This window comes from Aphis gossypii, chromosome 2, assembly GCF_020184175.1.
Source record: "Aphis gossypii isolate Hap1 chromosome 2, ASM2018417v2, whole genome shotgun sequence".
Classification (NCBI taxonomy): domain Eukaryota; kingdom Metazoa; phylum Arthropoda; class Insecta; order Hemiptera; family Aphididae; genus Aphis; species Aphis gossypii.
Window position 1 is genome coordinate 79274249 of NC_065531.1, and position 25007 is coordinate 79299255.

Consider the following 25007-nt stretch of genomic DNA (forward strand, 5'->3'; position numbering starts at 1 on the left):
AAGGATATACCTACATTCTTTTCTAGGAAATAGTATATTTACACGAAATGAAAACTGAACCTAAGTTACGAAATTGGACATAATCTTACAGTTATAATTATAATTTATATGTGATTTATAATCCGTCATGTTATCATTGAGTAATCTCCGTCATAAAATCGAACAAAATATTCAAAATATCTTATCTGAAACATTAGAAAATGTTAAAAACGTTGGGTCCAAAAACTTCAACTATGTGTTGTAAATAATGGAGGTCACTTCTAAATTATACCTACAAAATAATTTGAAAATATTCATGATTTTGACGAATTGTTGTCAATATTTGAACTTCAAACGCTAATAAAAAAAATTGTACCTATATATTCTTAAAATTTTTGAATCCCTATAGTCTATAAGAATAACTTACGAGGAACTTTGTAATAAATTTTTTACTAAACCAAAAAAGTTTTATCGATATTTATAAAAACGAATATTTCAAATGCCTACAAATAGCATTAAAATAAGTGAAATATTTTTAAAATTAAATCATAAACTATAAACGCTTATAAAAAAAAATTGTGACTAACGTTTTTAGATTTTTTTCAACTACAATAAGAGCAACTCATAAAAAACTCTGTAGTAAATTTTCAAGTTCTTTTGGCCATCCAACATTTTTTTATCGACACTTCAAAAAAAAATTTCAGTAAAATCCAAAATTTCAGTGGTCTATAAATAGCTAAAAAAAAATTCAAAATATTTCGAAAATTTAGCAATGTGTTAATAACGGCAATATAAACATGTGGTGAAAATGTTAAGTGTTTACAATGATTAGTTTTTGAGTTAGCATATAAAAAAATCGATTTGGTCAAAAACTGGTTTTACCTTCCCGTTTATCCGTCATTTTTTTTTTTTTGTTTTTCTCGATATTTTTACCAAGGATATTCACTTTGCCCTCGGAAACCACCTCTGAAGTTTGAAATTGAAGCATTATTTCGAATAGTTATGCTGTACACAGACACAAAAAAAAAAAAATACAATGCATCACTCCGTTCAGAATCTAAAAAGGAAAACTTCAAATGTCTATACTTAAATAATTTTAAAAGAATGTACCTACTAAATTATTTTAAAAATATATAATGTAAAATTGAATTTTAACAAAAAAAATTAAAATTTGTCAAAAACTGGATTTGTGTAAGAGTTTCCATTTTTCTTTATTTTTTTTTTTTTGTTTTTAAAAAATACTATTAATTTTGACCTCTCCGAGAAACAAAAAATTGGAAACTAATTTTCTACTCAAAACAACCCACCGAGTTAAAAATCTCAAAGGTTAGACTAGAATCTAAAAATTAAGAAAAATTTCAACATTTCTAAACGTCTAATAATACGAATAGCATAATGATATTTCGAACACAGGAAATCCTAACACAAATATTTGGTGAAAATTGCATAATATCTACAGAGTTTTTCGTTTTTTAACGACAACAAATTTAACGTAATCGATTTTTTTTCATTTAATTCCGTCTATCGGGGGTACAATGGAATTTTTTTACTCTTTAACCCTAAAAATTTCCAAACACCAAACAGGTTAACATACTGTCATAAGAAAACGTGACGATGCGTCGCGAAAAAAAATAGCAGCAGTAAGCTCCGACGTGACGGACACGCGAATTAATATTAATAAATAAATAAAAAGTGTTAAACCTAACAAACGTTAGGTTGACTATTTCACGTAAAAGATTGGAATAGTACACCAGGAGCGCATGCGACGGACTTCGAACGGCGGCGGCCGAGTCGCGCGAGCGGCCGTCGGACCGTCGGCGAACGGTCTCGTCAAAAAGGGTCGGATCGTCCTGGGCCCCTGGTACGATCGACGCGGTTTCCGCGACGTCGGTTCACGCACAGTGTTGACGTCGGGTCACGCACGGTCGAACCCCGTTGACATGTCGTTAATGACAATGACACACGTTCCGTCGTAATCGATCACTCGCGGTTTGACATATTGTTGTGATTTCACGCGATATTTTTAAACGACGAGAATCGGTCGGTAACGTTCGGTCCGAACGGTTTCGATTTTTCTCCACACTCATAGAGCGAGTTACCGGTCAAAAAAACCGGTTGTCGAGTTTCGAATGTCTGCCGCACGGAGCGCCGCAGGTAAGTGCTCCGCCGAATAACACTGTTACACGACAGTGCAAAATGCAAATTAAACGAACAGCTCACTATTTACTCGGTAAATCGCACAGATTTAGTATTATCTATATAATATAATATGCGGTACATCGAGTTCGATGTTTTTATCGTAATATTAATTGATTATAAATTAGATACTAATATTATAAATCGTTATATTAATTCAGATTTAACTATCCGATTCTGCAGAGGTTCCTTTTTTTAAAAAAAATTTGGCGACCCACGATATCAACGAATGACCTTTTTTGTTTTTCGGTTTAGTGAATAGAGTGGTTCGATTGCTTAAAACGAGAAAATCCCATTTCAGATTTTTGATAATTTCATCGATCTAGACTCGGATTAATAAGTTATATTACCAGTCATTCCGCTTGGCGTTGCCCGTGAGAACCTTATGATTATGTGAGCAGTATAAATATTATCAGGTATCAGGTGGACCTCGCGAGGTGTGTACGTAAGTTTATAATGTCTAACCTTTAAGTTTCAAATTTGTATCAATTTTTTTCACTACGGTGGTAAGATACAATAATGTGCCATCTCTGCATGGTATAACAACTTGACTATTATTTTATTAAAAAAAATTTTTTTACCGATTTTAACTGTTAAAAATCAAAATTTTAAAAATCGTGCGACGTGATGACACTTAGGAAGGTATTAACAATTCTGTAAAAAAAAAAAATTGGAAAAATACCGTCGTCACAAAATGGGTACATAAAAATGAACTGTTCTTTTATATATAATAAAATAAAAAATATATTAATCCGAATACGTATAACACATAGTACTTATAAATTATAATCAATGGTATTATTAAATATTATTTTATTATCTTCACCAGTAAATATGATATAAAACATTTCATAACATTCATAAAAAGTATTAAGCTTAAGAGCTCAGGATTATTTTAGAATATTGATAATAAATACACGGTCAAAAATACAAAACCTTTTTTGGAAACAAGGATTTTCAAAATTATTGCACGTATCAAGATTACAGATAAAGATGATTTTATCTCAACCACGAAATTCAGAGATTCGTTGTTTTTCATCTGGTAGGGTTGAGCTAATCTAACCGTCTACCCAGTTGCCACCCTAGGTTAAGACTAAGACTTTGTCGGTAAAACATTTCCAATTTTTGAAAAATATTACCAATATTTTCTGATTGAGAAAAAACTACCGACATTTCCGTACCTATAGGTACCTATATGTTATAAAATTATAATGTAATTTTTAAAAAACTGAAAACAAAAACACATTTATTTTATATTAATATTAATATATAATAATCGCATTCCAATCGTCCGATATTTCATGGTAAATCAAACAAATTTTTGTTTTTTGTTTTTATTGTTTACCCCGTTGACTAATTAATGAGAAAATCAAAAATCGGATTGCTCGAGCCGCTAGATAAAATTCTCCTCTACAATTTTCATAATGGGTAGTTTTACTGTAAAACTCTTCAATAAGCCCCGTATTGCACGAAACTGTGCAACTCATGCCATAATATCTTGACTGCAATTCGATCAAATAAAAAAAATTGTTTGACAAATGGACTTGTCTTGTTATTGCACAGACTCCTACAAATAGTCATCAGGGCCCCATGAACTGTCGGCGCGGCCGCCGCGGACACGACTCGCGATCGGAATCGGTCCCCGGCCGGCCGGCGAACGTTTCATGGGCCCCTGGTACCGACAGTCGCCCGGTGTTGCTGTTCTCCCGTATCATCATTGTTCTGTGAGAGTTATTATCAGCAGCAACGACGACGACACAACAACAACAAGCAACGTTTTGTGATAAAAGTTTAACAACAAAATAATAATATATTACCATGGGCTGTGACCACAGATTTCTACATAATATTAATTAGCACAAATATCCGTGTCCGTGACCATGTCCGTCGAATCACCTCAATGTTCGGATAGAATTTCTTCGAATTATTCGCTTGTAGCCGATTCAAACGAAATACCGTCGGTGTCCGCCATGGCGGCGTCGGACAACCAAAACGAGACCCAGTCCAGGCTCTATTTCCTCAACGAGCAGTTACAGAAAATGGTCAAAGAGTTACCCAGGTAAATCGGTAGCGATCGCCATACCCCCGGTGGTTCGCTGTTGGCGACGCTTAACGGACGTTCTCGTTCCAGAAAGTACCAGCAGCGCATACCCAACGAACTCCTGTGCGAACTCGCCGAATGTCTGTTGGACAAAACGCTGTATTCCATCGTCAAGGAACTGACCGATATCCAGCACGTTACCGAGAAACAAATGTTTCAAAAAAGGTTAGAAATGATCAACAAACATTCGGGTGAGTATGCGACGATCGCATCGTCGGAGGCGTACACCTCAGCAATCGGTCGTGGCCGACAACATAATGTTGTTAGTGCATTTTTGAAAAATTAAAGCGTATTGAACAACAGTTCTGTTTAAGTTGGCATCCAAAAACTATTGAAGTCAGATTTGGTTGAACCGGGCAAGACTGAGACGAGGCTGAAACTTCAAGCAGAACACAGAAAGAACTTGCGAGAATTCGATAAGAAAATAGTGACAGAGCTTGACGAAAAGGTAATGTCATCAGAAACATTGATTAATGTATGTAATCAATCCTACCAATGACAACCATAGTATTATATCTACGTAAACATTACACGCAATGGATAGGGTATGATTACTGGTTAGGTTAGTTACTATTTTGCTGTGATCAATGATATTTATGGCCAAATGTAACATAATATATCTTCAATGTATTTATTTGTTTTCTTTAAATTGAATAACCACCAATTTTTAATAATTTCATTTATCACTTTTATAGTTTTTTACTTCAAGAGGATAATTAGTTATATTTTAAGTTTTCTTAATTAATTTACTAATTTGCTTATTACAAACTATTAAAATAATTACTAATTGATCTTTAATAAACACAAATTTTAACTATTTTGTATTTTCAAGTAAAACACATTTTTTTTTAAATTTTCCATCTATTGTTAAATAGAAAATTATAGAATACAATATTACTACTGTGTTGGATTTTGAGTAATTTAAATATTATTTTATTTACAGCGACGAGAACAACAGAATACATTGCACATGGCTGGTGTTCCAGGATTTGATATCACAGATGATGCTAGCCGTATTCAAGTACAAATACGTTTATGTGATTTTATCATAAGATTGAGTCAAATCGATAAAAAACCAGATGAAGTTTAAAAAAAACAAAACAATATTGTACAGAAAAAATTTTAATTTAACTAAAAAGAAAAAATATTGACCTAAATTATTAAATTAATTCCTCCTGTATGTATAAGTCCAAATTGTAATAGATTAATAATAAAGTAAAAAAAAAAAAAAAAATTATAAAATAAATAATAATAATTGAATAAATAGAAATAAGTAAAAATATTACATTTCAAATGAACTTAAAATGTGATTGATAGACAAACTAAATGTGTTTCATGTATACAATACATGTGTGCAACTGTAAATCAGTTCTATGGTAAAAAAATAAAACATTGAATAAATGTATTTAAAGTAAGTTTATCCTGTCAAAAAAAAAATACTGTTGAGGAATGAATAAATGATTTTGTTCAAGTTAGCATTTCAAAATACATAAAAATTGATATAACAGAACGGATATCAAAGAGAATTTTCTAACTTAGAACGAAAACATAAGTTATCAAGAAAAAAAATAATAATCATAAAAATATTAAATGTTGACAAGTTAATCTTGTAACAGCAAAAATACAGCTGAATCTGAAGAAGTTGCCTGAACTATTGTTTTCTGATCTATTCTGTTGGCTGCATCAACATCGGTTGGTATATAATAAATAACATCATTGTCATCTTTTTCTTCAAAACCAATACCCCAAGCCATCAATTTATCTGAAAAATTTAATAATGACACATGAGCTCTCAGAACAAAATGATTTGTTTGATTAAGTTTAATCGATTAATCTTACTATTTTCAGTAACAACAAAACTGTTATCCGAACCACAAGTTGCGAGTTTAATTTGTGGCAATGACGATAACACTTTGGGAACCTTTTGGTTTTCTGCTATATCCATTCCCAAACGGCCATCCTTATAATCGCCTAATACATACACGGCACCTATATGATAATTAACAATAAAATATTTATAATAAAAGTGTACCACAATTATTAAAAAAATAATTCAAGGTAGATCACACACACATAGTAAAGTAGATATTTAAGTGATCCCTAAAAGTGTATACCTTAATAAGATATGTTAATTCATTATAAACCTAGTTAAGTGTTATATTTAATATAAATAATTTCTAGTTTTCAGAGGTTTGAGTATGTAAACTTCCATGGGCATCACATACCAGTGACGCTCAACCATTATCATTGTGTCTGTTTTCAATCAAAGATTAATCTTACCTTTCAATTTTAACTAAAATAAATTAATATTTTATTATTTGTCAAGAATCTTGAATCTACATTCATAACTCACTTCAACGTATATAGTCAATTGTCGTTATATCATATTATTAAGTAATATAATTTTATAATTTATTTTGCGGGCTAAGGCAGACACTATTTTTAAATGGTATATACAGTATCAAAATAATACATTTTAGAATAAAAAAATAACAAAATATGTAGGCACTATCAATTTTTATCCCTTAGAATAAACATATCTTTATAAAAATATATTTATATTTTTTAGCATAATGAAAATGATAAAAACATTACTTTTCAATTATTAATAAATATTTTTAAAGAGACGGTATAACTACTTTTTAGGATTTATATTTTACCAAACACATACACAGTAAACAAGTTAGCGGATACCTGAAATAAGCTTTAATAGAGATTAGAAATATAAACTATTTATGCAATAGACAAACCTTGTTCATCAAGTAAAGTAACATGCTGCGTTCCAGCTGATATTGACTTAATTTTGAGACGACTTAAAGATTCTGACATTTGTGGGAAGTACACACATTTATCATCATTTTCAACACCTAATTGGCCATGAGCATTCAGACCAAAAGAGTAAATTGAAGAGTCTGATAAACGTAAAAATGTAGTATCATAATTAGCCCAGATATCATCAACTTTTTTGCGTAAATTTAACAGTTGAGGATTTAAAAGTAGCTCTATATATATATAAAAAAAAATGCAAACATTAAATATATAGAATATAATGTAATTTAAAATGTTTTTTCTCTTTTCTTCTATTTAACTCACGTTTTCCAACACGTGAATCTCTATTGGAATGCCTTTGACATATTCTACCAAGCTGTCCTTCATCTCCGCATCCCATTGTGTAAACTTTGTTTTTAGACAACATGACTAGATGATTAATACCAGAAGCAATTTTTTTCACATTGCTCATGATTAACTTAGGCGTCAATTGTTTCTTTCCGTCTGGATGAAATCCCATATCTCCATTTTTGTCCTACAATCCATTGTATAAAATTAATAAATATTTGATTATGAATTGTATTTAACTTACTCTAAATGTGCCCCAACTATATACATTTCCATTGCTAAGAAGTATTGCAGAATGAGAACCACCAGCAGATATACTATATATTTCTGCACCTTCTTCTTCAGGAATTTGTACAACTCCAGGTCTAGTTTCACTGTCTTCAACTGAAGTATCTCGACCTAATGCACCTTCATCGTTACAACCCCACGACATGAGCTTTAATGAAGAATAACTCGATTAATTAAATTACAAGACACTAAATAACAGTTAATTACTTTTCCATCTTCAGTGACACCTAAGACATGCATACTTCCAGCAGCAATAAGTTTAAATTTGTAATTCTTCAATTCAGTAAGATTGGTAAGTTGTTCACGATCAGGGCCTAAACCAAATAATCCAGCTATCACTATATCTCGCCCCTTGATCATCATAATACCAGGTGTTTCAATTCGGTTATCAATGGCTAGAAAAAAATACATAGTTAGGTCAAATAAAAGTCACCAAGTTTATAAATTAGTTTACCAATTTTATCTGATGTTTTTTCAGTCTTTTTTCTCTTAACTTCAATAGCTTGTTCTTCAAGCGATTTTCTTTTCGATCCTGTTTAATTAAATATATTTATAAAATTATAAATTACTTTTAATATTAAAAACTTTTACTAACTTTTAGAACTTGTAGACTGTGGCAGGTTTTCAGGTTCTTGTTTACGTTTAGTTCGAGCAGTACCATTAGTTGAAATAGATTTTTTAGGATTGCCTAACATAAAATATTATATTATAATACAATACATTATATATTATATAATACTATTCAGTATCAGTATCCATCAACATTCATTATTATTCATTATTAATAAATTTACTTGTAGATTGTTTCTCATCTCCATTTGATTGATTATTTCGTTTTGATTTTACTGTAATCAGTTTATCATCAGAAACTTCAACTTCAACATTATTTTTTTGACCTTTGCTTTTTTTTGTTTTAACTACTTGCTTACTATAAACAAAAGAATTAAGAAACATTAAAAAAAAAAAATAAATAAAACTTAAGTTAAATATTACCCACCCATTGGTTTTTGATATCACATCTGGTTCTGCAAGTTCTTCTACACCAGTTACACCGTTTACTTCTATTGGTTCTCTACAAAAATAATTATAAATATTTTAAAACCACATTAGGACAAAACAATATTATTTACATTGTAGTTACAGTATAAATAATATATATTGTAATAATTATTAAAATCTAGGTAAAAATAAAATAAAACATTTTACTAAATATATAGTAAGAAGAATTAGTTATAACTTATAAGATTATTTCACATGGAGTGAAATACCTATACTATATTCAAAATACATTAATGTCTATTAAATATATATTTATATATAAATAAGTAAGCACATAAACATTTTTAATTATACTTTTAAAAAACTATAAGACATATTTAAATAAATTACAGTAATCTGTACAAAATAATTATAACTATACATACCCATTTAATTCGGTTACATCACTTGGAACATCAGTCTGTTCAGCATTGGTTTTTGTTGTGTTTTTAGCTACTGCTTTAGTTGGTGCCTTCTTTTTACCAGCCATTCTAACAGAAAATATATCTAAAAACCAAAATTATGCAACAATAAGTTTCTACAAACATTAATAACATATTAGGTAGGTGTACAATTTGTTTACTTTGAGTTACAGATAATTTCTTATGGTAAAATCTTTAATCTTAATTTATTAATACATTTTTTATAGGTATCCAACTATACAAGAAATATAGTAGGTATCCAGTACTCCACAGCCCATTTATAAAATTGGATGTGAAAGCTTTGTATGATATGTACTTTTGACATAAGTTTCATGTGAAATCAATATTTTTCAACATTTCGTCCAAAATCAATTCATTTTTATATTAAATTCAAAATTATCTATGATAATTACTTCAGTTATAATTATAAATACCAACGATATGCCAATCAGTTTTTAAAAACAATGAAAAATATTTTTTAAATCACAAACTTAAGAATAATGAGCAAATCCATCCATTCTTAAGGAAATAGATTTAATATTTTTCTTCACTAGGGAAACCTCGGTGGAGATAAACAAGTTTCAAATACCAAGAAGAACCTACTTATTAGATATTTATAGTATCTTTAATTACAAATTACTTTTTAATGCTTAGTAATAAGGTAAGTATTAAAATTAGATAAAATATTCTTCAAGTTTTTAGTTTCAAAAAACTTTATGTATGACGAATATAAAGATAACCAAAATAATATTACAAATTATATTATTAAATGCAGAACAATAAATATTAGCAAATAACACATAATAATAAAAACCAAAAGGTAAACTTTATTAAATATCAAATCTTAGTCAATTGACACATGTCAGCAGTTAGGAATTAACCCATCCACATAGTACAAGAAATCTTTTATTTAATTTTGAAGTATGTATTTAGTATTCACATAGTATGTGACCAACCAACGAAAAACCAAGTTTAATGTGTAACCTGTATCACCGAGTTTAATATTATATAATCTATCAAAACATGATATTAAATGTAGTGTTAACGTTATAATATATCTATTAAGTACATGTGCTTGATTATCATTGTAATTTTATTATACATAAAACAAATGCTTTTTTTTCATAGGTATACTGATCTTAAGTAATTCAAAACTCAGTCTACTCAAATAATACTAAAAGTTATTTATTACTTGTCACAAGATTTATTCACTTAAACTAGGTACTTAAATCTAACAGGGCATTCAAATGTAATCATTCTTGTCTAATTTAATTTGTGTAGACATGTCTATTGATAAGATTTTTTTTTTTAATTTTAACTGCACTAGTAGTATTCAGTAATAAATTATACAAAAAAAAATGAGCAGCTAATAAACATAATAAAACATATTCCATATAGGCAGTACCCATTTAAAAAATAATAATAATAATAAATAAATGTTGGCACCTAATAGGTCACATACCAAACAAATACTAAATATTTTATGAATTTTTATATAAAAATGAATTTGAATATTTCAATATACCTTTTTGGATCCTAATTAATTTCTGTTTATTTTTTGAAAAAGTATTATTGTTGAAAATTGGAAAATGTAACTAAAGTCTTTAAATTTTAATAAGTGAGTCTACAAATTTGTTTTTAGAATTTCTATCATATAATTAGATTAATTAAAATTCAGTACGTATGATAGAAAATAGGTCTTTTTAATATGAAAAATAATCTGTTTTTAATTCTTAATAAGTTAGATTTTTAGTATATAATTTTTTATATTAAGTTATTCAATATTTTAAAATACCCTATTCTTTAGGCGCAACTGCCAGAAAACTGGATGTGTTTTAATAATGGTGCTCCTGTTTAAGCAAATTTACTCAAAAAATATTATGTAATATGAAAACAATCGAGATCACGTATCATACAACAGCAAGTTCCCATTTAACAGACACTGTTAATTGATTAGTCACGGCAAGAAATAACAACAGAAATAGTGGATTTTGTTTTAAGAAACTAGTGCATATTATGGCAAACGTCTGCTATTGACTAATGAGTATGCTACCGCTTTCAAGTTTTACCGCCAAAACGTAACGGAACAATATTTAATACTCACTTATGGATGGACGGTGTGTTCTGTCGATCGTCGACGAGGTTAAAAAGCGCGATTGATTTACGCGGATTACGTGGAAATTAAAATGCGGTTTCGGAAACCGTAGGACGGGCAGCAAAGAAGAGGACCGTAGCTAGGCGAGATTAAAATTTTTATACGAACCTTGCGAGTCGTTAAAAAACGGTGCACACGACGTCAAAATTATCAGCGCCCAGTACCGGGAAAAAATATTTGACTTATCACGGGTATCGCCGTCCCGGGGAAACGAAAAACGAAATAATAACAAAAAAAAAAATAATAATAACAGTAATAGCAATAATAACAGTTAATAACTGATTAATAAAAAAACGAGGAATCGCGGTGTAAACGTGTGGACCGTTGTCCGTTCGAGCGATTTCGGTCGGTCGACGGTAAAAGTGTCAAGTGAGGTACGATGATTCGGATTTCGGTGATTTTCTTTTTTCGTGCGCAATCTCGGCGGCCGTGCGTAGACGATGCGCGAACACCCGTTGCACCTCCTCTCCACAAATGACGCCGGTATTTTTCAGGTGGGGATTCCGTAACGGAAAATCGTCCATGTAGCAGCTGTTCCCGCGGGAGTCTTATCATTTTTATCTGTGGTCTTATCAACGTCGTTGCCAGAGATTTCTCTGGGAAACTCGTCGTTATAATCAGTGACGCCACAACGACGTACCGGCTGACTGCAGATAATGCCGCCTTTCGGAAAGAGTTGAATATCGTGTATAATGTGTGTACTTACGTTTGACGCTTTCGTTTTAAGTTTTGTAATTATTTATTCAAATTTTACACTTGGTATTTTTACCTTTAAAAATAACTTAAATATTTATATTTTGGTTTAAGTTTACTTAGAATTTTTATTTGATTAAATGTGAAGGCATTAAAGAAGATAGGTAATAATAATAATACAAGAAAAAAAATAACAAATTTTATAGAAGGAAATGGGCTATGTCGGCTATGACATGAGCAAAATGGGTAGAATAGTATATATTGTATATCTACGCATTGGACATTTACCTACGACAGAGAGGAGAAGCTAAATTTTAAAATTTACTTTTTTTAAATCGTTATATCTGGTCGTTATAATTATCAATCACGATTGATACTTATAATTTATAATAAGACTAGGTATTATAGAACTCTACCTGATTTTGTACTCTCCACCGCATCATATAGCAATATCGTACAGCGATATTTTATAGAATCCGACGTGTTAATTATTGTGTGCGTTATGTAAGTTAGCAATTGCATACGTACAATAGTAATAATATGTATATTTTGTTACTTAAAATGATCGTAGACCCAGAGCCGGACTTAGAGGAGGGCTGAGTGGACTGCAGCCCAGGGGCCCCATGAAATCGGGGACCCCCCCAATTTTATGATATTGTAATAAGTAAACATATCATTTTTCTTGTTTATGTATATAAGGAGCTGCCACAATGCATTCCAATTCTCGGGCCACCACATATCTAAATCCGCCTTTGCGTAGACCGTCGCGGTCACTCGATGACGTGTATATGCGTGATTGCTGATTAGTTTGCATACACAATTAATTCGCACGTTATCCCATTATTAGAATTCTATTTTTATTAAAATAAAAAAAAATGATAATTCCTTATTATATAATATATTATATATTACATATAAATCTAACAAAAACGATATGGAACAGAATAACTGCAGTAATCAAAAATCCAACGAAAGTGTATTGACGCTAAGTTTCATTCTACCACACAAATCCAAATTAAATCCTCTTGCAAAGAAATTCATTCTTTCAAAAAAAAAAAAGAACAATAAAATTGAAAATTCCATTAAGAAGATAAACACAACACCTGAAAATGCTAAAATATCTTTTTATTATTAGATATCAGAATAAATTTTATTTTTTTTCGATTAATCCCTCTTACTTATAAAATTGTAAAATTCAAAGTCTTAAAACAATTGATGGCGAATTATATTGGTCTAAACGCCTGGAAACACAAAATTGTTAAAAGCTTATTGCCCCTAAATATCATACCACCACACCGTTGTAAAATAAATCCTTTAGCCAAGACTCAAGAGGTGAACGCCATCAATAAAGAAGAGCGATGAAATTAAAAATCATGACGTAGTAGACGTCAATTCCAGTCCTGAAAACGGTAAAAATATTAAATTAAAATTTTTTTTTTTTGATTAATCCCTCTAACTTAGAAAATTGTTAACTTTATAGAGTCAAAAGAATTAAACGAGAGTGATATGGAACAAAAATTGATTATTAACTGTGCATTTAGCTTTTCCAAATTTCAATTACGCGTTATAATTTATAATATACGCTCAACTGCGCTTTAGAATAAGCCCTGCGTGTTAGTATTTATAATATTACCTAAAGTTAACTAACTTTTTACGGAAATAATCAGACGAGTACAATACTATACCTATAAATTATAATGACTAGGTATTACTTAAAATAATAATTGCGTAGGTATTACTAAATTGTCTAAATTCTTATACTTACCTTTATGTTGATGGAATTGGATCAGTCGAATACATCGGCGTAGGTAAGAAGTATTTCGGAGGAAGTTTTGGTTTAAATATACATTAAATTTAATTCACAATATTTATTACCGATGCTTCTTCAATGAAGAAACAAAATTAAATGAATAAATAAAACAATTATTTTAGTCATTCTCTTTCGCAACGTTATCTGTACACAACTATACCGTGCTAATATAGTATATCCATAAATTTATTCAATACTAATAAACAACGTTTCCTGTTTTGATGAAAAATATAATTAATATTTTAATATTTTAATAACCGATAATACGCACGACGAGTGAATAAGATTATTACATAGATGTATAATATATATATCTGTGAATTATTATAAGAAATACGAATACATAGATATTATATTATTTATAAATAACTGCAGACACCATGGTACCTATCTATGTGCACTTCATTGTCCTAAAAAGGAATGCATCCGTATAAAATTTGATTGCTAACAAAAATAAATCTTACTATATTATAGTAAATGTAGATCAAAATAAGTTAACTAATTATCAACATTATTAATTATAACAACATAATCTTAGGCTGACAATATTAAATATAGGTATAGTTATATAGATTTTAGAAAATCTAGCGTATTAACAATAGCTTCCAAAATGTTTCTCCTGAAACATTACTAATATTATCCACAGAAAGTTCAGAACATAGTAAATTGACTGAGTCTAGGTTTATTTAAAGTATTTTAACATATTATTTAATAGTATAATACTATAATAAATCAGTAATATATTATATTATACGTACTTTTCTAGAATGAAAATAAAAATTAATTTTAACTTTATGTTTAGGATGAAATATGTTTTTTTTTATAAACGTTCCCTACATTATATGGCTAAAATGAAACTGTTACTGACCGTTGCTATTAATAGTAAATAATTGACTATTTTGATCATAAACAATAATTGATAATTATTATTTGTCTATTGTCATTTGTTTTAAAGTTTGCGTTCATGAAATATTGAAAAATATATGAAAACGAATATTTAATAAAAAAGTTAATACGTTAATAAGTTAATAAAGTTCTAACTAGAAAGGAACAAAAAAATATTTATGGACACTAATAATATTTTACACAAAAGCAGTTTGAATCATTTAGCTCAGGAATTTATCCCTTCAGAAAAAAAGAACAACGAAGTGGAAAACTCCATTGAAATGATGAACACAACACCAGAAAACGGTAAATATATTTTTCGCCTATCAAGTATAAGAAATTATTTAACATTTTTTGTCGAATTGTTGCTCCTAATATGTAAAATTATATATATATACACATAGCAAAAGAATTTACACTTTCAATACCGATAAAACATAAAACTGAAAATCACGTAATAGATGTCAACATCAACCTTGAAAATACCAAGTTAGAAAGGAATAAGAAAATATTTATGGACACTAATAATATTTTACACAAAAGCAGTTTGAATCATCTAGCTCAGGAATTTATCCCTTCAGAAAAAAAGAACAACGAAGTGGAAAACTCCATTGAGATAATGAACACAACACCAGAAAACGGTAAATATATTTTTCGCCTATCAAGTATAAGAAATTATTTAGCATTTTTTGTCGAATTGTTGCTCCTAATATGTAAAATTATATATATATACACATAGCAAAAGAATTTACACTTTCAATACCGATAAAACATAAAACTGAAAATCACGTAATGGATGTCAACATCAACCTTGAAAACGCAGAGTTAGAAAGGAACAAGAAAATATTTATGGACACTAATAATATTTTACACAAAAGCAGTTTGAATCATTTAGCTCAGGAATTTATCCCTTCAGAAAAAAAGAACAACGAAGTGGAAAACTCCATTGAAATGATGAACACAACACCAGAAAACGGTAAATATATTTTTCGCCTATCAAGTATAAAAAATTATTTAACATTTTTTGTCGAATTGTTGCTCCTAATATGTAAAATTATATATATACACATAGCAAAGGAATTTACACTTTCAATACCGATAAAACATAAAACTGAAAATCACGTAATGGATGTCAACATCAACCTTGAAAACGCAGAGTTAGAAAGGAACAAGAAAATATTTATGGACACTAATAATATTTTACACAAAAGCAGTTTGAATCATTTAGCTCAGGAATTTATCCCTTCAGAAAAAAAGAACAACGAAGTGGAAAACTCCATTGAAATGATGAACACAACACCAGAAAACGGTAAATATATTTTTCGCCTATCAAGTATAAGAAATTATTTAACATTTTTTGTCGAATTGTTGCTCCTAATATGTAAAATTATATATATACACATAGCAAAGGAATTTACACTTCCAATACCGATAAAACATAAAACTGAAAATCACGTAATGGATGTCAACATCAACCTTGAAAATGGTAAAAATATTTCTCGCCTATTAAATATAAGAAATTACTTAACATTCTTTTGTCGAATAGCCGCTTCTACTATATAAAATTGTAAACTTTATAGTCTCAAAACAATTTTTGGAAAATTATATGGAACAAATGGCGGCCTGGCATCACAAAACTTATAAAAGCCGATTCCCCATTGATATAATTGCACCACAAAATTATAAAATAAAACCTCTCGAAAAAAAATTCACGCTTTTAATACAGATAAAACTGAAAACTGAAAATCACATAATGGATATCAACATCAATTTTAAAAACGGTAAAAATATTTCTCGCCTCTTAAATACAAGAAATTATTTAACATTTTTTGTCCAATAGTCGCTCCTATTATATAAAATTGTAAACTTTATAGTATCAAAACAAGTTTTGGAAAATTATATGAGACAACAAATGGTCTATAATCAAAACACTGTTAAAAACCGATTACCACAAAATATTACACCACCATACAAAGTTATACTAAAACCTTTAACTGACAAAATAACACCATCACTACAAATAAGCGATGGAAATAAGAATCATGTAGAAGACATAAATTGCAGTCCTGAGAACGGTAAAAATATTAAATTTTAATATTTTTTTTTGATTAATACCTCTTACTAAGAAAATTTTCAACTTTATAGAATCAAAAGAATTAAATGAGATGGAACAAAATCCTTCTAATCACAATATCGAAGAAAATCCATCTGAGAAATATTTTGCTCCACGACATAAAGCCAATTTTATAATTCACCTTAGTAGGTACTGCTTCAAAAAGATGCGAAAGCTGTTTCACAACATTACTCGGCTATTTTGAGGCTGGATTTTTTATTACATAATTTTTAGATAATAGTTGCTGTTACTCATACATACAGACTTAACTATATATTATACAGGTATAGCAGGGTTCTATACCTACAACTTGCTCTTCGAGCCACATTATATCAATCTTAACTAAGTATAAAGTTTCTTCTTTCGCAGCTTGCATGGCCCGTTAATCTGCTTATTTTCTTGAAATGACAAACCTGATGAACTTGTCTACCGCATCCACACTCTTTTTTTATTTTTTTGTTAAACAATTTTTATGTTGTTTATTTAATTATTAAATTGTTATATTGCTACTCCAAAATTTAATTTTAATTTTTAGATAATAGTTGCTTTTAAATTTGATATTTAATTGTTAAATAGATTTTATGTTGCTTATTTAATTGTTGATATACCTGAACTATTGTTCGTAATCAGATGAAGACTTTTAAAACACTCTGTATGTATAATAACATTTTATTCAAAATTCAATACTCCTGACTTCACACAAATACAGTTATAACTGTTATAAATCAGCTCGTCATAATAGTAATGTCACGCTCATAAACAAGATTCTTTCAAAATTGATGGATTGTTTAATATATGTGATCATTTCGAATTAATCGAAGATTTTTAAAAGATACATGTTTACACGCTTGACTTTACTATGATCATCGAATGATTTAAAACAGTTGTCACGAGGTTTGTAATTGTAATGAATTTTGGATTGAAATTTGTTATAAAATATTTATGATATTATTTGAAAGGTTATATTAATATTTTATAACAAATTCTAGTCCAAAATTCGAATTTCTAGCGTTACCGCAAATTCTGTGATAACCGTTTTAAGTCAGCTCGCCGTACAGTGACGGCACGCTCGTAAACAAGATTCCATCAAAATTATTCGGTAGCTTCGAAATTTTTACACATTTTTTTAACTATTTTATAACAAATTTCAATCCAAAATTCATTACAAACCCCGTGACAACTGTTTTAAATCATTCGATGATCATAGTAAAGTCAAGCGTGTAAACATGTATCTTTTAAAAATCTTCGATTGATTCGAAATGATCACATATATTAAACAATCCATCAATTTTAAAAGAATCTTGTTTATGAGCGTGACATTACTATTATGACGAGCTGATTTATAACAGTTATAACTGTATTTGTGTGAAGTCAGGAGTATTGAATTTTGAATAAAATGTTATTATACATACAGAGTGTTTTAAAAGTCTTCATCCGATTACGAACAATAGTTCGGAAACGGTTTATTGCAACATTTATATCAACAATTAAATAAGCAACATAAAATCTATTTAACAATTAAATATCAGATTTAAAAGCAACTATTATCTAAAAATAAAAATTTAATTTTGGAGTAGTAATATAACAATTTAATAATTAAATAAACAACATAAAAATTGTTTAACAAAAAAATAAAAAAAGAGTGTGGATGCGGTAGACAAGTTCATCAGGTTTGTCATTTCAAGAAAATAAGAAGATTAACGGGCCATGCAAGCTGCGAAAGAAGAAACTTTATACTTAGTTAAGATTGATATAATGTGGCTCGAAGAGCAAGTTGTGGGTATAGAGCCCTGCTATATCTGTATATATAGTTAAGTCTGCATGTATGAGTTAGTGAGAGGGAGATTGACCCTATACTGCTCAATAGTGATGTATAGTTTTTTTTTAATAAATGATGGTTAGCAGGGGTAAGTAGCGTGACGCGCAAGCAAGCAGTTTACCCCTGTTGATCGGTTCACAAAAAAAAAAGTGTGTACAATTTGGTAATTTACTGTTTATTTTGAAGATTTGCTTTTTCAATAAAATCGCTAGTGACTAATTGTAAGTATATGTTATGAGTTTATGACCAAAAGATTCTGATAAATGTTCTGGAAGTATTGAATTTATTCTAAATTCACTGTATTTGCTACATTCTGTCATTACTTGTTTGGTGATCAGTAGGGTGCAGCTAGCATGTTTTCATATTAGGGGAAGGAGGTCGATGGCCGTATGTGTGCACAATCTGGAGTCTTGTTAGAAATTTAGAATGCCTCCGAACTTCCTATGAAGGTCTGAGGGAAATTTCCATATGAACATTGAACACGTCTTTTTTGATATAACATAATATATATTTATGTTTTTGAAAATTTCCAATTTTTTTACAATTTTAGAATGAATGCGCAGAATATAAAAATTTCTTAACCGCTGTTTTTTGCAAATTTGGCTTTTACAGCTTTTTTGATATCTTCAAAATTTATATTTTCAGTACTGCTGATAGTTTCAAATTAGGAGAATCGTAGTTATCACATTTTTTAACGATCTATCTTAATCACACGTGTACACGATTATAAAAAACAGGTTATGCGTCGGTAGTGGGTTTGTAATGTTTGTATGGCACAGCCGCGGTCAGAAATTGTTACACACATAGAAAAAATTATTTAATTTAGCACGAATTGGTGTTAAAATAACTAAGATGGCGTGTAGGTTTTCACTCACTAGAAGCTTGGCGTTGATACAACATCGGACGTATAAGTCAAAATAAGTTCTTTTAAAGGTAGTAATTTTTAATTATTTTGGAGTTAATTTAACATCTATAAATGTTTTACCATTACACAACTAATTATAGGTTATTCTAATTCCACTTATTGTCAAAATAACATGTAGTACCTATACAAATTTAAAAATATTTTATTGTGTTCAAAATAACTTTTATGTGATATCAATAGCTGTCGAACGGAGTGTTGAATTAAGAACAAGCTGTTTTAAAAATATTGTAATTCTTTAGAAAAAATTAATCTAGTTTTATTCTCATCCAACGGGGTTCGAACCCATGACCATCATCCACATTTACTACCTAACAAATGTCCTACCTACATTCCTACGCGTTATACCATTAGACTACCTATCGGGGTTGTATTTAGTAAGAAAAATATACTATTTAAACAAGTAAAATTATGGGACATGGATTGTATTTTATTATTGGAATTACTGGAATTTACCAGTCTCCAGGATTATTGGACTCTCCAAAGTCATGTACCTATTATATACATATAATATATAATATATATTGTGTATTTCACCAGCTATTAATTCAAGTCTCTTAATTTATATTATTGCTAAAATAACTATAGGGACTTTTATTACTTCTAAATAATCTCACTGAAAACTTAAGAATTAAGGTTCTTCAACAAAATTGATTAAATCAACAACAGTTGTACTATTATAGAGTATAGTTAATTCATTAACAGATTAATGATGCAAGGACAAGGTTTTGGTGTTGAAAATAATATATACAATCTGTTTTTCATGATTAATATTTTTTTTATTAAAACAATATAATTTACATACAGTTTTTTTAATTCAATGTAAATAATAGGTACACTACAAATATAAATAACAAATATTATTAAATGGAACATTTTTTCTTCGTTCATTAAATTAAAATATATTTTTTTAATGGTAGAGCTAATGACATTTTTAGGTACAATTTTATAAAGCATATTTTAGTGCGACATATATTTTACCATTAGCTAGAACTCTAGTAATGGTGGGAGTGGGATCAGGCAAATTAGTAATATAACATCCAGTAAGTTCTGAACTAGAACTTGAATTTTTTTCTATTTCAAATGCATAAAAATGTGTATCAAAACCAATAGTACACATTGGTTTAATAATAAAATATAGGATTCTACTTTTACCTATGATCATCCCACATATTTCACCGAATAAGTACATTTCCAAATTAACTTTTAAGACCACTACCATACCCGTTTTATAGAACAATCCTTTATACTTTAACCAAGATGGAGATAGCGAATTACACTTTAACTCTACTGGTATAACGTATACATGTCAGGAATTAAGACAATTTTTAAACGCAAATTATTTAATTTAACAAACAACTTCATAATTCAAAATCACATTATGGAGCAATTGTTATTATAAGCATAGTTAGTAGTAAATCTTAAAATCAAAAATTGTTAAAATTACAAAAACTCTGTTGTTGTTTTAACCACAAATATTATTATACTATTTAACAATTTATTAAGAGTAAAATTAACATTTCTATGATTATATTAACAACATTGCTTGTCGGTTATCAATATATTAGATGTTAAAATGACTAAACACGAATTGTTAAGTTATTAATGTATATAATTTTAAAGTTACATAACAAAAACTTAATTTAATCATTCATATACTTAGAATACATTTTTTTTCTTCATTTCAAATATAGAATATGGTTAACGATGGATATACGTAATAGGTGTTCTAACAATACGTAATGTAAGACTCAAAATTCAATACAACACTCCAATGTTGTTATTTAATATACAAATCACAGTTAATTTAACATTTAGTTACTTAACAATTGATTGAAACTGAATTTAACTCCAATATTTCTATGTGTGTACGGTGATATAGTTCGGCTATTTACCACTAGGTAGGCGCTGCTAGTTAACCGTGCTCTAAACGAATTGTCGTCAACAATCATCTAGGTAGATAATATAAGTGATATAAAAATAATATTTCCCGCATAAATTTAAATATTTGTATATTATATTATGTATATTGTATATTTGTGAAAATAAATTGAAATAAATTAATAAGATTAGATAACAGACCTCTCAAAAAAGTCTTACTAAAGATTGAACGTCAATCTTTGAGACTGGAATATATATTAAATATATAATTTATAAAATTGGGATTACAATTTGTATGAAATTCTTTATTTTTTTGTATTAGTTGAATTATAGATCAATATGAAATTATTAGTTATGTCATTATATACATAGTTTTTAAAATTGGTATTGCCAGTTCTTAATAATCGTGCACGTGTATAAGTTTAGGTTCAGATTTAAAAATGTATTTAAATTCTAATGATAATTTTTTATAAATTCGATGTGATAATAAAAATTCCTTCTTCCTTGTGATTTTAATAAAATTCAAATCAAATTTGAGAATATACGTTTGAAATATTTTCTGTTAACTTTAAAATTCGACACTCGTAATAAAAACAAAAAAAAATATTCGATTTTTGTAATTCAAAACGAAAGTGTTTGTGATAGTTAGATTGTTAGTTGTACGTAAAATATAAGTAATTAATGTTATCAAGACTGGCAAGACTCGAGACCGAGTCAATACAAATAATTAATGGTGTATTCTGAATGAATACACTTCTGAGCATCGCTGCACTATAATATGTGAATACTCGGAAAAAAAGCTCCGAAATCAAAACACGGTAAATAAAATAGGAAAAAGAGCCCTGTATCAACTAAATGCATAACCTCTTTTTTTTAATTTTACAATGTAATTATGTAACACTTTTTTTGACATAGGTATCTATTTCTATATCGCTTAAAAAGTTTATGTGTGCAAATTAAAAATAATGATATAAGCAGCATATTAGATTTTCTAATGGGAGTTAGCCACAATATTAGAAAACAATGCTACTAAGTTATTATGATAATTATTTTATATAATAATTTTTACCAACCAATAACAATTAATTGTTTAACAATTTTTAAATTATATAAGTACAAATGACAAATAACAATTATTTTATTTTATTTTATTTTGTTTATATTATGATTATATTTAATTATGAAAATCATAAAAAAAGCGAATAACCTAACTACAGTCTACATTTGTAACAATACAATTTTTTTGATACTAAGATAGTAAGATCCCAAAATTAGTTTTAAGATGAAGTCAAATGTCAATGACTTTTATTACTATATAATTTAATCAGTTTAATCTCTTATATTTCAAATATATATTCATAAAATTAATATATTTGGTATACCTATTATTTTATTAATATTATTATGGTTTATTATAAATGTAGGTATATACAAATTATTAAACAAATATTTTATATAATATATATATTTACTTACATGGTTATAGTCTATAGAATACCTATATCAAAAAATTGTTACATAATTAGGTACATAGAAAAAAAATACATTGAAAAATTTAAAAAAAAAAATGTTACGTATTTATTAGGTAGATACGGAGATTTTTTATGGACGATGGTCATTTAGGCGAAGATAATAATGTTGACCAAAAGGGATTTCATCGATTCCGCCAGACCTTTTTATACTAGGGGATGAGGTAAATAGATTCCGCCAGTATCGACTTCACCAGTGTAGGTAGTCTAAAAACAACTTATCGATTCCGCCATGAAAAAAAAAATCTTCCCGAATAAATTAAAAGATTATGAAGCTAAAAAAAATTATCGTTCACATTTCATCAGTTTGGTATCATTACATTATAAGATATAAAATTTTTCAACTTTTAACTATATATATATGTATAAATAATACAATATAGGTATACACTATACATGATAAAAATTGTTATTAAATTTAATTTGTCTTATTTTGTATATAATATAATATATTGTATTGTATTGTATTTATTATATTGATTATTAATTTAATTATAATAATTTAATGATTTCTTTGTTTGTATATATTATACATTGTTTCGTCCGTAAGAACCTTCTCCTGGCAATTACGACCCAAACAAAAAAAGAATGAGCGAAATCGGTCCAGGCGTTGTTGAGTTATGCGCTTACAACACTTTTGCGATTCATTTTTATATTATAGATATCAGTAATTATTGAATTATTTTGCAGATGTATTATAATAACAACAGGTTAACAGGTTGACAGCAGCAGGTGCCTGATTGAGGTATAAATTGGTAGGTGGCGGAAATGATAGGTTGTTTTTTGACTACCTGAACTGGTAAAGTCGATACTGGCGGAATCGATGCTACATTAGCGGAATCGATAAGTCCCCGACCAAAAAAATAATATTCCGTTTGGACGATTATCATTTGTATTGTTTAAGGCCGGCGCATCTGAGTTGGGTTCCGAATCTAGGAGGGACCTATCGATTCCGCCAGTATCGACTCCGCCAGTAAGGTCTGGCGGAATCGATGAAATCTCCTAATCTAGGGGCTAGTTACAGGTAGTGTACTAGTTGGGTCCGGGTTTTTTCGATCAAAAACGTACCCTTCCCCTTTTAGCCGATTCACTTTTTGACCAAATTTAAAAAAGACTGATTCCCTTTCCGGCCAAAACAGAAATTTATATACTTAATATAATATGTAAAAAAATCAAATGATTGCTGCTGTGTAATTTTTTTATAAGTTGCAAAAATGTTGTATAATAATATAATATAGAACATTTTTAAAATATAAGAATATTAATATATTAACATTATTTTTAGGTTGATATGCCACAATATATATGTACAATATTATAAAAAAAATTTTGAAAATAGTATAAAATTTAATTTTATAGGTTTTTCAATTTATTTTACAATTGCATCTGAAAATTATTATTCGTAAAAATACAATTCTTAACGAAATTATTTACAAAACGCTATTAATAATACACACAAAATAAAAATTATCACTATATTCTTTCATATATTTAAGTGTTGAAGGTTTTGCAGATCAAATTCAAATTTCTTGGTACTATTCATTACAAATATTTACAATAATAGTATTTTGTAGCTTTTGACAAAATTACCTATTATTATTATTTTATTTTTTATATAATATTATACATATTGTGATATATTAATATAAAAATACCTAATTATGATATAGATAGTTTTAAATTTTAAATAATTTTCTATATTTTATGCAACTTATACTTATAATAATTTTTCAAAATTACATAACTATATTAATTGCCATAATTTTACAAAAATGTTTGTTTTGGTCGAAAAGGGAATCAGACTTTTTTAAAATTGGTCGCAAAGTGACTCGGCCGAAAAGGGAAGGGTACGATTTTGGTCAAAAAGGTCTCGCCCAGATTTTTATAGGTACCTATATTACCTAGGGATGTGAGGTAAAAACCTTGTGGCTAATCATTATTAATCAATATTATTGTTAAGTGTATATTATGAGCATCTTCATACAAAGCCAATAGATTACCTACATTAAAATGTACTAATTATATTATATAGGTACCTAATACCTATGTACTTTTATTT

General features: G+C 28.5%; 3 protein-coding genes across 8 annotated transcripts; 2 read left to right on the forward strand and 1 right to left on the reverse strand.

Moving 5' to 3' along the window:
• The first annotated feature begins 3855 nt into the window (after positions 1 to 3855).
• Positions 3856 to 5509, forward strand: LOC114123589 (gonadal protein gdl). The gene is made up of 4 exons (XM_027986621.2): positions 3856 to 4234; positions 4307 to 4467; positions 4591 to 4724; positions 5220 to 5509. The coding sequence occupies exons 1-4, from the start codon at positions 4056 to 4058 to the stop codon at positions 5364 to 5366; spliced, it is 621 nt and encodes a 206-aa protein (XP_027842422.2). The 5' UTR covers positions 3856 to 4055; the 3' UTR covers positions 5367 to 5509.
• A 164-nt stretch (positions 5510 to 5673) lies between these two features.
• On the reverse strand, positions 5674 to 11768 carry LOC114123583 (regulator of chromosome condensation). 2 transcript variants are annotated; one of them, XM_027986613.2, is made up of 12 exons: positions 11405 to 11768; positions 9106 to 9226; positions 8679 to 8753; positions 8476 to 8609; positions 8277 to 8369; positions 8136 to 8213; positions 7889 to 8076; positions 7638 to 7829; positions 7370 to 7580; positions 7027 to 7278; positions 6116 to 6265; positions 5674 to 6038 (listed from the first exon to the last, which is right to left on the reverse strand). In XM_027986613.2, the coding sequence occupies exons 2-12, from the start codon at positions 9207 to 9209 to the stop codon at positions 5878 to 5880; spliced, it is 1638 nt and encodes a 545-aa protein (XP_027842414.2). In that variant the 5' UTR covers positions 9210 to 9226; positions 11405 to 11768; the 3' UTR covers positions 5674 to 5877. The 2 variants fall into 2 exon arrangements, with proteins under 2 accessions (XP_027842414.2, XP_027842413.2); XM_027986612.2 differs by having other exon boundaries at positions 11246 to 11768.
• A 2912-nt stretch (positions 11769 to 14680) lies between these two features.
• On the forward strand, positions 14681 to 19048 carry LOC114123596 (metacaspase-2-like). 5 transcript variants are annotated; one of them, XM_050199680.1, is made up of 8 exons: positions 14683 to 14990; positions 15146 to 15325; positions 15424 to 15660; positions 15757 to 15993; positions 16090 to 16170; positions 16265 to 16465; positions 16559 to 16759; positions 16830 to 19040. In XM_050199680.1, exons 1-8 carry the CDS (start codon positions 14864 to 14866, stop codon positions 17000 to 17002), a joined length of 1437 nt encoding a protein of 478 aa, XP_050055637.1. In that variant the 5' UTR covers positions 14683 to 14863; the 3' UTR covers positions 17003 to 19040. The 5 variants fall into 5 exon arrangements, with proteins under 5 accessions (XP_050055640.1, XP_050055637.1, XP_050055636.1 ...); XM_050199679.1 differs by having other exon boundaries at positions 15089 to 15325; positions 16830 to 19038; XM_050199683.1 differs by lacking the exon at positions 15146 to 15325 and having other exon boundaries at positions 14681 to 14990; positions 16830 to 19048.
• The last annotated feature ends 5959 nt before the right edge of the window (positions 19049 to 25007 follow it).